Source organism: Myxine glutinosa, chromosome 12 (assembly GCF_964187855.1).
Source record: "Myxine glutinosa chromosome 12, kmMyxGlut1.1, whole genome shotgun sequence".
Lineage (NCBI taxonomy): Eukaryota > Metazoa > Chordata > Myxini > Myxiniformes > Myxinidae > Myxine > Myxine glutinosa.
In genome coordinates this window covers 2,036,814-2,049,745 of record NC_136272.1, presented here as the reverse complement: position 1 = coordinate 2,049,745, position 12,932 = coordinate 2,036,814, and the positions used below count along the sequence as shown (strand labels likewise).

At 42.2% G+C, this 12,932-nt stretch overlaps 1 protein-coding gene across 2 annotated transcripts in view; it reads left to right on the top strand.

The window, feature by feature from the left end:
• Positions 1-12,932, top strand: part of USP49 (ubiquitin specific peptidase 49) — a 78,366-nt gene that overhangs the window by 60,747 nt on the left and 4,687 nt on the right. For both annotated transcript variants that reach the window (XM_068133391.2, XM_068133393.2), the window contains 3 exons: positions 2,664-2,862; positions 4,951-5,059; positions 12,600-12,805. In XM_068133391.2, the coding sequence (XP_067989492.2) occupies positions 2,664-2,862; positions 4,951-5,059; positions 12,600-12,805 (514 nt within the window). The remainder of the gene's footprint in view (positions 1-2,663; positions 2,863-4,950; positions 5,060-12,599; positions 12,806-12,932) is intronic.

Here is a 12,932-nt window from a genome sequence, read left to right as displayed (position 1 = left end):
TGTCCATCATTTGAGTTTCATCCACCGGAACCTTCTGCTGTGATTCAGAATCCGAGAGTTCATCCTCCTGCTCCTGTAGCACGAGAGTAGGTGGCTGCTGGGACTGTTCTTGTTGGGATTATTTTGCATTGTTGGGGACTTGTGGTCCAGATGTGGTACCTTTGGCTGAGAAAAATAACAATAATGTACAGCCTTTCCAGCGAATATTGATTCACTTCACATCCATCTGATGAGATCTGCCTGAGATCATTCAAAGTATCATCCAACAAACAGGTTCCATTGGGCAGTTTTAACCCGGTTCATGCAAGAGAACTCCCTTTTACAGGACGCAGTGGATGGACCGAGTCAGGAGCATCTGAACCAAAACAAGTACGTGACTCAGATGCTGTGGATTCTCTATGATCAAGTCACTATAAATCCAGTAGATTCCCTCCTTTGTGGGCTGCCATCCAGATTTCCAGATCAGACCACTCATCTGGAATTTCTGTCATTTCTTACTCATCCAGAATAGCTGCAAAGTGCTCAAGGAGACTTTGAATTTCCTTAACACCATAGACTGCCATCGCCTCTCAAGCATGTGGCAACTTGGAGATGTCATCAATGGTTCCTTGTTGAAGATGGTCAAATCATTTTCTAGGTACATCCCTGTATCTTCAATTATCGTCTTACGACAGGGAGTCTGGTTACACACACAGGGAGTCTGGTTCAGCTCTTCTGCTGCCAAACTAGAAGATCGGGCAAGTCCTTCTTGCTTTGTGAGCGAAACCTCTTTGTAGATCAGACTATCGTCACCTGGAATTAATTAATTACACCCAGTAAATAAAAGTGAAGCACTAGGTTGACCAACACGTATGCAATTTATTTTATTATGCTGTAACAGGACATGGTCTGGCAGCCATATTTGTAGGTCACATGGTCTGGCAACCATTGTTTTTTTTTGAAGAATAAACCTTTAAAAATCCTCTTCTCCAGAACGGCTTGACATATCGAGGGGAAACTGCATACGTTCCCCAAAACTTGAGGAGATCAGGGTGCTCACAAAAAATTCATAGGTCACATGGTCTGGCAGTTATATTGGATTGAACAAAAATCTTAAACCTCTTAATTAATCGACGTGAAGCTTCACAAGTATGGTCTAGTAATCATGCATGCGGAATATTGGTTTAAAATTTCATCCTGATCAGTCGCTTGGTTTGGCAGCCATATTTTAAACATTCTTTTGAATGTTAGTTTTTTTAAAATTTTTAAAATAAGGTTTACTTGGCTGTGTGTGAATGGGTTTGAGGGAAGAGGAGTAGCAGCTGTGACTCATATCCTATGCAGGTTTCTCCTGATGACTTCATATTTGCTCAATGCTTATTTGGGTTGCTTCTGATGACCCCAATGCAGTATTTGGTGTTCCATTTGATTTGAATTTATTTATTTAATCCCATTCTGAATCCAATTGAATAAAAATGACGTCACAGGTCAGGTGTCCGATCAAAGCGGGGTTGTATCAAAGCAGGGCGTCTTGGTTTTCGGTCATAAGTGCCTGCAGTTAAAAATTGCCACGTCTAGTTATCATTGTCGTTAGTTCACCTGGAACATAGTTCCGGGGAGCTTATGCGATGGCGCATAGTCAGTCCGTAAACACTTGCAACTTCTTTTCAGAAACCGCTGATGGGATTGTGACGAATCTTGGTACAAATTATATTTGGCATGTTGTGACTAAAGTTTGTTCATCGAACCCTACCGGGGTAAAAGTGGATCCACGTTTTTTCCCCCAAAATAGGAATTTGCTTTTTCCTCTGAAACTACAAACACTATTTCGATGAAACTTGACCATAACCTTCATCACCCATGATGTACCGAAGTTTGAATACTCGTGTCCACGGACCAATGAACAAACGGGATTCCTTTATCGTCTATGCCTTATTGGGCCCAACCACACTACGGTAGAGCAGCCAGAGGTAAGTCACAAGACAGAAGAAATACCGGCGCTCTTCCTGGTCAAATACAGCAGGACTGGAAGGCACAGTCCAGGCTTGTTCGGTAGAGAATGGCCACCTTGTCCCGCATGTCTGGGTATGAGGAGAGGAGAGGGCGTGGCTCCAGCCGAACAGCATTGGGCAGAATAGCACAGCTTTCTCCAGACTGATTCCAGATGACTCCTCCCTCTGTCTATTGCCCCCACTTTTTATTGCCTCATACTCGTTCGTCGCCGAAGGACGCCTCCCCCTCCCCTTTCACTCACCATTGAATGAGCGGCCCGGTCCATGGTCGGAGCACTGCCCCAGGTTGTTGCATAACGCTAAAGTGGGATGGTGGAGTGCAGCAACATTTCCCACCTGGAACAGTGCTGACGACCTGTCAAAATGCGAAAAAGAATATAGACTGATTTACAAAGAGCAGAGCATAAAACGAATGATCACAGGGTGGGTGGTTTTTAGAGACACACATTAGAGGGGTGGATGTCATCTATATCACTTTAAGGCATTCATTAAGAAACGAATTAAAATATACTAAACAATATTGAGCTCCAGGACTCATTTCCACAACAGAGTCGTGGTTTATTGAAAATGTCAATTGCACAATGTGTCTGTATCGTTGCATGATGTGTGGTGCTTGTCCTCCACCATACACATGGTTTTTCCCATGTCCTCTCTGTCCTGGCTTGTACACAGGTGACTTGCCTTTCCTGCCGTCGTAAGTCCGACACCGTGGAGCCATTTTGGGATCTGTCGTTGGATTTTCCGGAGCGGTACCACTTGTCGAGACGACCCTCTCCCTCGCACACTGCCTGCACACTTCTGGAAATGCTCGCCAAGTTTACCGAGACCGAGGCCCTTGAAGGCCGCATTTACGCGTGCAGCCGTTGCAGTGGTGAGATAACAGGAGTTTAATTTGTGACATTTTCATTCCTCCTCAAGAAAGCTGGGAAGAAGGCATGATTTGAACGGGATGTTCCATTTTAGACAAATGTCGAGGGAGGTGATTATGGATCTGAAGTTGGGGTTTGTTATCAAGTATAAGTAACAATCACTTTTATTGTAATATTTTACAAGTAATCAGTGCAAATATTCAGTGTTATTTGGAGTAAATATTCAGTGTTATTTTGAGTAAATATTCAATGTTATTGTGTGTAAATATTGTGTTATTTTGAGTAAATATTCAGTGTTATTTTGAGTAATCAGTGTTATTTTGAGTAATTAATCAGTTATTCTGAGTAAATAATCGGTGTCATTTTGAGTAAATATCCAGTGTTATTTTGAGTAAATATCCAGTGTTATTTTGTGTATATATTCAGTGTTATTTTGAGTAATGAATCAGTTCTTTTGAGTAAATATTCAGTTATTTTGAGTAAATATTCAGTGTTATTTTGAGTAATTAATCAGTGTTATTTTGAGTAATTAATCAGTGTTATTTTGAGTAAATAATCGGTGTGATTTTGAGTAAATATTCAGTGTTATTTTGAGTAAATATCCAGTGTTATTTTGTGTTTATATTCAGTTATTTTGAGTCATGAATCAGTTCTTTTGAGTAAATATTCAGTCATTTTGAGTAAATATCCAGTGTTATTTTGAGTAAATATCCAGTGTTATTTTGTGTATATATTCAGTGTTATTTTGAGTAATGAATCAGTTCTTTTGAGTAAATATTCAGTTATTTTGAGTAAATATTCAGTGTTATTTTGAGTAATTAATCAGTGTTATTTTGAGTAATTAATCAGTGTTATTTTGAGTAAATAATCGGTGTGATTTTGAGTAAATATCCAGTGTTATTTTGAGTAAATATCCAGTGTTATTTTGTGTATATATTCAGTTATTTTGAGTCATGAATCAGTTCTTTTGAGTAAATATTCAGTCATTTTGAGTAAATATTCAGTTATTTTGAGTAAATATTCAGTGTTAGTTTGAGTAATTAATCAGTTATTTTGAGTAAATATTCAGTGTTATTTTGAGTAAATAATTGGTGTTATTTTGAGTAAATAATCGGTTATTTTGAGTAAATATTCAGTGTTATTTTGAATAAATAATTGGTGTTATTTTGAGTAAATAATCGGTTATTTTGAGTAAATAATCTGATTAACTACTAAAAATAACTCCGATTATTTACTCAAAATAACAATGATTAACTACTAAAAATAACTCCGATTATTTACTCAAAATAACAATGATTAACTACTAAAAATAACTCCGTGTTATTTTGAGTAAATAATCGGTGTTATTTTGAGTAAATATTCAGTGTTCTTTTGAGTAAATATCCAGTGTTATTTTAAGTAATTAATCAGTTATTTTGAGCAAATAATCGGTGTTATTGTGAGTAAATATTCATTATTATTTTGAGTAATTAATCAGTTATTTTGAGTAAATAATTGGTGTTATTTTGAGTAAATAATCTGTGTTCTTTTGAGTAAATATTTAGTGTTATTTTGTGTACATATTGAGTGGTATTTTGAGTAAATATTCAGTTATTTTGATTAAATTTTCAGTTATTTTGAGTAAATATTCAGTGTTATTTTGAGTAAATAATTGCTGTTATTTTGAGTAATTAATGAGTGTTATTTTGAGTAAATCGGTGTTATTTTGAGTAAATTGGTGTCATTTTGAGTGAATCGGTGTTATTTTGAGTAAATCGGGTATTTTGAGTAAATCAGTGTTATTTTGAGTAAATGGTGTTATTTTGAGTAAGTAATCGGTGTTATTTTGAGTAATTGAGTTATTTTTGTTAATAATCAGTTATTTTGTGTAAATAATCGGTGTTATTTTGAGTAAATATGTGTTATTTTGAGTTAATAATCAGTGTTATTTTGAGTAAATAATCGGTGTTATTTTGAGTAAATCGGTGTTATTTTGAGTAAATAATCGGTGTTATTTTGAGTAATTAATGAGTGTTATTTTGGTTAATAAATCAGTGTTATTTTGAGTAAATATTCAGTGTTCCCAAACTCTTTTTTTCTCATTTTAAAAGGAAAGAGACACAACACAAATTTGAAACCTTTGCTGCTGACTGAAGCAAAGAAACAGTTGTTGCTGTGCAGACTACCCCAAGTGCTGCGGCTACATCTCAAGCGATTTCGGTAAAGCTCATGCTGCAGGTCGATGGGTCATGTTACAAGTAGATGGGCTCATGTTACAGGTAGATGGTCTCATGTTACAGGTAGATAGATGGTCTCATGTTACAGGTAGATAGATGGTCTCGTGTTACAGGTAGATGGGTTCATGCTGCAGGTAGATTGGCTGTTACAGGTAAATGGACTCATGTTACAGGTTGATAGGCTTATGTTACAGGTTGATAGGCTAATGTTACAGCTAGATGGGCTCATGTTACATGTGGAAGGGTCATGTTACAGGTTTATGGTCTCATGTTAGATGGATGGGCTCATGTTACAGGTAGATGGGCTCATGCTGCAGGTAGATGGGCTCATGTTACAGGTAGAAGAAGTGCTGGTATGACGGGATGCTTATTGTGGAGGTGGTCTTGTTGCTAAATTGAGTGAGAAAATGGCTCGTGTGTTTACGGTAACACTTTTAGTAAATGCTTTAATATATAAATACTGTAGTGAATCCCATACGATTCGCTTGCAGATGAACAATCACAACGCCTCGCTCGCTCTCACGGCCTATTTTCTTCCTTCCACATACTCCCTGATCCACCCACAAGCCCGATTGCCAACCAGACCACCTCACACAACATACAATCACGTGAAAAAGTAAGTACACCCCATGTAGAGTTTTGACTTTTTCAACATATTTCAACATACAGCTATTTGATCTTCATTTCAACAATATTGATAGATAAAGGTGATATAATATCACAAATATCATGAAACATTTACATTTTGTAGTCCATTGTATAATTTAAATAAACATAAATGCAAATTTCGCATGTGGAAAAAGTCCAGAAGATCATTTACAAGTGGAGAAGATTCCAAACAACTGCCAACTTGTTCAGGCCAGGCCGACCCAGCAAGTTCAGTCCGAGAGCAGACCGAAAGATGCTGAAAGAAGTCTCTAAGAACCCCAGAATGTCATCACGGGACCGACAGGTAGCTCTTGCCACTGTTGATGTCAAAGTGCACGAGTCTATCATTAGAAAGAGGCTGCACAAATTTGATGTACAAGGGGAGGTGTGCCAAGAGGAAACCTTTGCTGTCCAGAAAGAACATCAGGGCAAGACTAAAGTTTGCCAATGAACACCTCGGCAAAGACCAGCACTTCTGGAACAATGTGCTCTGGACAGATGAGTCAATGGTAGAGCTATTTGGCCACAGTACCAGAAGACATGTTTGGCGAAAACCAAAGACAGCATTTGAACACAAGAACCTGATACCAACTGCAAAGCATGGTGGTGGAAATATTATGGTTTGCGGCAGCTTTTCTGCATCAGGGCCTGGGCAGCTCACCATCATAGAATCCACTATGAATTCTTCATTGTACCAGAGGGTGCTTGAGGATAATGTGAGGCCATATGTTGGAAAGTTGAAGCTCAACCGAAGGTGGACCTTGCAACATGACAATGACCCTAAACATACCAGTAAATCCACCAAGGAATGGATGAAAAGAAAGAAATGGAGGGTTCTGGAATGGCCAAGTCAAAGCCCGGATCTAAATCCCATCGAGATGTTGTGGGGGGATTTTAAACGAGCTGTGCATGCAAGAAACCCCTCGAACATCGCACAGCTGAAAGAATTCTGCATGGAGGAGTGGGCAAAAATTTCTCCCAGTCGATGTCAGAGACTGGTAGAGAGTTATAAGAAACGCCTACTTGAGGTTGTTTCTGCCAAAGGGGGCAATACCACCTATTGGAACCAAGGGTGTACTTACTTTTTCCACATGCGAAATTTGCATTTATGTTTATTTAAATTATACAATGGACTACAAAATGTAAATGTTTCATGATATTTGTTATGTTATATCACCATTATCTATCAATATTGTTGAAATGAAGATCAAATAGCTGTATGTTGAAATATGTTGAAAAAGTCAAAACTTTACATGGGGTGTACTTACTTTTTCACGTGACTGTACGATCCACCTGCATGCCCGATTGCCAACCAACCCTCCTCATACGACAAATCTATTGGTGAATCGTAGCATCACATCGATCACATCAGTACATCATCAAAGGTTAAAAATGACTCGCGTTGTATTGTAGACAGTGACAGTGGATGAAATACCACAAGGGTTTAAATTCCGCACTCCCTGCTTTATGGGCTAAGCAAAAGAGCATTTCACCGATTAGTAATATACACACAGGTTAAATTGATAAAATGTTCTTTGTAACCCTCATTAGTAACCCCTAGTGGAAAACCATGTTTGTCTCTTTTTATCTATATAAACAATCCAGCACGTCTTCCATGACATATGATGCCCTTAATGATATCGATGTACACAAACGTCTTTGTCTTTGCTGATAAAATGATGCCGTAATGTAAAGGAATGGAGGGAGACAAGTGTTTGATTGGGAAGGATGGTCCGCCATCTTGTTATTTTGGAGTTATGAACGTTGTTTCCCTTTCACATGTGTGGCAAAAAGTTGGAGTCTTGTAAAACAAAGCTTGCAATGCATCGACGTGCTTACAAATGCCTTGTCCCTCTCTGAAAGATCCAAGCAATGTGTGCCATTTTCAGAAATCTTTCCGTTACCTGCAATGATTTCTCTACCCCCATGACGCCGATTTAAACCCTAACCCTCTTACTCGAAAGTTGATGTTTTTGTTCCTCTGTTCTCTTCTTATTCGTTCATGTCATCGCTTGTTGCCCATTAGTTTGGTGCCTTTGTGTTCTCTGTCACCCCATTTTTCATATGGCTGGCAGAATGGTCTTGGCCTTCGAAGTATGTGCACGCGCGCTCGCCTCTTCATCGGCTACCCTGAGTTTGAAACCTAACCTAGTTATAACCGATCATCCGGGTGTTGGCTTAGCGGTTCGGGTGCCAGCTTGGGATCCTAGGATCCTGGGTTCGAATCCCGGTCGATCGCTGAATTAACGCCAGGGGGGTTGACTCAGCCTGTCATCCCTCCGAGGTCGGCAAATTGAGTAGCAGCTTGCTGGGATGAATGATCACGGTGAGTACCCCGATTTAGAATAGGTACACCGTATCCCTGCACATGGTGTTGGTGTCCTGTTTTCTGAGGAGTTTGTAGACAGTGTGGTGAGTGTGACGAGAGTGAGTGATAGGTTGATGATGGTGAAAATGATGATTGGAAAGCTCTTGGTGAACGTCATCTCGGGATATGCTCCGCAGGTTGGTCGGAGCGATGAAGAGAAGGACAAGTTCTGGTGTGCGATAGAGAAGCTGATGGAAAACGTGAAAGATGAGGAAGTTGTTGTGGTAGGAGGAGACCTAAAGTGGACATGTGGGAAGGAGTATGGATGGTTTTGACGGAGTTCATGGGGGTTACGGATATGGTGTGAGAAATGGAGAAGGTGAAAGGATTTTGGAGTTTGCTGATGGAGCTGATTTGTTGATTTGTAATACTCAGTTCCAGAAAGAGGATAATAAGCTTGTTACATACACGTCAGGTGGGTCGACGACAACCGTTGACTACCTGATGGTGCGTAGGCGAGATAGGGGGCACCTCCGAGACACAAAGGTGATCCCGGGGGAGGAGGCTGTTTCGCAGCACCACTTGGTTGTCTGCGACGTAAGGGTGAAAGGTGCGAGGAGAGCTCGGCGGGTGAAGTACCAACCGAGAATGAAGGTGTGGAGGTTGAAAGAGGTGACAGTAAGGGAGGCATTAAAAGAGAGGCTGAGTAGGGTCGGGGATGATGTGGTTGAGCTTGAAAGTGGTTGGATGTCAATGAAAGCTAGTCTGTTGGGAGCCGTTGGTGAGGTATGTGGATGGACAAAAGGACCACCGAGGCACTCGGAAACATGGTGGTGGGATGATGAAGTTGGAAAGAGGATTGAGGAGAAGAGGAAGAAGTTCAAGGAGTGGCAGAAGGCGAAGGGTACGGGAGCAGAAACAGCAGAGCATGAAAGTTATAAGGCAGCCAGGAAGGCTGCAAAGAAAGAGGTAGCAAAGGCGCAGGAGGCATGTCGGAAAATGTTCGGAGAACGCTTGGATTCGGAAGAGGGTCAGAAAGCAGTATTCAGGATTGCAAAGCAGATAGCGAAAGAGAGGTGTGATGTGATGGGGGTGAGCTGCTTGAAGGATGAAGTGGGACAAATCGTTGTCGACCCAGATGGAATTAAAGGAAGATGGAAAAGATATATGGAAATGCTGTTGAATACAGAGAATGAATGGGATGGCAACATAGAGAGTAACCCAGTTTTAGGACCGGCAGAGAAGATAACTGAGAAGGAAGTTGAGGAAGCGATAAAAGCAATGAAGGGTAGAAAAGCGGGAGGGCCGACGGGAGTTGTGGGAGATATGTTGAAGGCAGCAGGAAGTTGGGGTGGGAAGAGAATGACAGAGATCTGTAATCTTGTGGTGAAAGAAGGCCGCATTCCAGTGGGTTGGGAACCGAGTACCCTCGTCCCTCTATACAAGGGGAAAGGTGACCCTCTGGAGTGTGGCTCGTACCGAGCGATAAAGTTATTGGAGCATGGAATGAAGGTATTGGAAAGGGTGTTGGAGAGGAGGATAAGGAAGAAAGTGAAGATCGACAAAATGCAGTTTGGATTTATGCCAGGAAGAGGAACGACAGACGCGCTTTTCATTGTAAGGCAGTTGCAGGAGAAGTACATGGAGAAGAGGAAGAAGTTGTTTCTTGGGTTTGTTGATCTGGAGAAAGCATTCGATCGGGTTCCACGCAAAGTATTGACATGGGCATTGAGGAAGTTAGGAGTGGAGGAATGGTTGATCAGAGTAGTGATGGCAATGTACAAAAGAGCACGCACAGCTGTAAGGACGAAGGACGGGAACAGTGGTGAGTTTGAGGTGAAGGTGGGAGTGCATCAGGGGTCGGTACTAAGTCCACTACTATTTGTAGCTGTGATGGAGGTGCTGGCTCAGAACGTAAAGGAGGGTTTACCGTGGGAGTTGTTGTATGCAGATGATCTGGTGTTGATTGCGGAAAGTATGGATGGACTGAAGGAAAAGATGAACACGTGGAAGGAATGTATGGAGACAAAAGGTCTGAAGGTGAATATCGGAAAGACGAAGGTGATGGCAAGTAGTAAAGCATGTGGTGAGGTGGAAAGAAGTGGGAAGTGGCCCTGTGCTGTGTGTAGGAAGGGTGTCGGAGTGAACTCCATTCAGTGTACAATGTGCGCTGAGTGGGTTCATCAAAAATGTAGTGGTCTGAGAGGGTCATTAACCAGTGTGGCAGCTACATTCAAATGTAAGGTGTGCACAGAGGGAGCTGCAGATGGAGGAAATGTTGAGTTGGATCTTGGAGACGGCGTGAAGCTGGAAGGTGTGAAAACATTTTGCTACCTCGGAGACATGCTGAATGGAGAAGGTGGATCAGACTCGGCAACGGTTGCTCGAGTGAGATGTGCATGGAAGAAGTTTCGGGAATTGAGTGGCGTGCTGATGATGAGGGGAGTGTCGTTGAAGCTGAAGGGAAAGGTGTATGCTGCATGTGTGAGAAGTGTTATGATTTATGGGAGCGAGACATGGGTAATGAACGTAGAGCAGCAACGAAGGTTGGAAAGGGTGGAAATGCGAATGGTTCGACGGATGTGCGGAGTATCGTTGAGAGAGAGGAAGACAAATTATGAATTGCGAAAGATGATGGGAATAGAGCCTGTGATTGATGCTGTGAAGAGGAACAGGTTGAGATGGTTTGGTCACGTGTTGAGGAAGGATGAAAGTGACTGGTTGAGAAGAGTGATGGAAATGAATGTAGAAGTAGAAGACTGGGAAGACCGAGAAAGACTTGGCTAAAGATGATGGAAGAAGAAATGCGGGCAAGGGGGTTAACAAGGAGAGATGCAGAAAATAGGGCAAAATGGAGAAGATTGTCATGGGGACCGCAAGGCTAACCCCCGCTCTAGCAGGGAAAATGGCCTTTAAAATGCATGTTGTTGTGTTGTTGTATCCCTGCACATCGTAAGAGGCGATTAAGGGTTGGCGTCAGCAAGGGCATCCGGCCATAAAAAACATTGCCTCAAACAGGGAACCATGATTGTCATGGGGCCCGCAAGGCTAACCCCCCACTCTAGCGGGGAAAAATTGCCTAAAAACGATCATTCATTCCTGGTGTTTCACGGACTGGGTGATTCATTAATGTGTGCCGTCCCTCAGATAGACGTTAAACTGTCGTCTTGTCTACCGACATTAGTTGATCCCATATTGTCCTTCGTGAAGAGGAGACAAGCTATCGCCGGCACCATGAAGAAATTCCTGCCATGACTTCCTGTGTTGGAGTGGCAATCCATTCAGGTTTGTAAACGTAGCCAAGAAACTGCTGCAGCTGAACCGTCGCCCGGTGTGCAGCAAGGTATTTGTAATTATAGATTGTTTAATATACAGTGTTCTGATAGAATGCTGCAAAGGTAGCACACCTACTTTCACATGGTAAGTGCACGACCTGAGTTTGATTTGTGGCCTTACTAAACTGTCGGATTGGTGTTTAACAGGCAGCGTATGGTACCTCAACAGGTACCTCACCATTCCTCAGGTGAATGTTGAGCCGTTTGTTCGTCTGCTTGCATTAATTGGTCGACATTAAATCCCCGAATATGTTTTTCCACAAAGAGTAGGTAGTAGAAGTTGAGTTATTGCTGGTACCCTGAACAAACTCTGGTACCCTGAACAATCTCCTGGTACCCTGAACAAACTCCTGGTACCTTGAACAAACTCCTGGTACCCTGAACAAACTCCTGGTACCCTGACCAAACTCCTGGTACCCTGAACAAACTCCTGGTACCCTGAACAAACTCTGGTACCCTGAACAAACTCTGGTACCCTGAACAAACTGCTGGTTCCCTTGAGCAAACTCCTGGTACCTTGAACAAACTCTGGTACCCTGAACAAACTGCTGGTACCCTGAACAAACTCCTGGTACCCTGAACAAACTCCTGGTACCCTGAACAAACTCTGGTACCCTGAACAAACTGCTGGTTCCCTTGAGCAAACTCCTGGTACCCTGAACAAACTCTTGGTACCCTGAACAAACTCCTGGTACCCTGACCAAACTCCTGGTACCCTGAACAAACTCCTGGTACCTTGAACAAACTCCTGGTACCCTGACCAAACTCCTGGTACCCTGAACAAACTCCTGGTACCTTGAACAAACTCCTGGTACCTTGAACAAACTCCTGGTACCTTGAACAAACTCCTGGTACCTTGAACAAACTCCTGGTACCCTGAACAAACTCCTGGTACCCTGAACAAACTCCGGGTACCCTGAACAAACTCCTGGTACCCTGAACAAACACTTGGTACCTTGAACAAACTCCTGGTACCTTGAACAAACTCCTGGTACCCTGAACAAACTCCCGGTACCCTGAACAAACTCCCGGTACCCTGAACAAACTCCTGTCATTTTCAGTCAAATGTTAGGCCTAGCCTGACATTTCCTGAAAGACTTGGGCCAACAACCATTCTCAGGCAAACTCACATGGTGGAAGTATTTGAATCCAAGGCGTACCTTTGCGACTAAGTAGCAGTGAATGCATTTACATCTAAAATGTGTATCTTTGTACCATTTCCTTTTGGGCAGGTGGTCTGGACGCAACCATCGAGAGAAGATTGGTGTACATGTGCTTTTCGATACCCAGTTGAACATGCGCTCTTACTGTACACGAGCTGGCAAGCGGCATCTACCAAGCGATAGTTTTGTGTACGACCTCTCTGCCGTCGTGCAGCACCATGGCAGGGGATTTGGTTCTGGTCATTACACTTCCTATGTGTACAACACTGAGGGTGGTATTTATTGCTGCACTCATATTCCACACTCTCCTTACTCCTTTTTATTTATTTATTCACCACCGCACTCACAGATCATTTGTTGAGCAACAAAACATTTCATCACCGTTTATTTGCCGATCAGAAT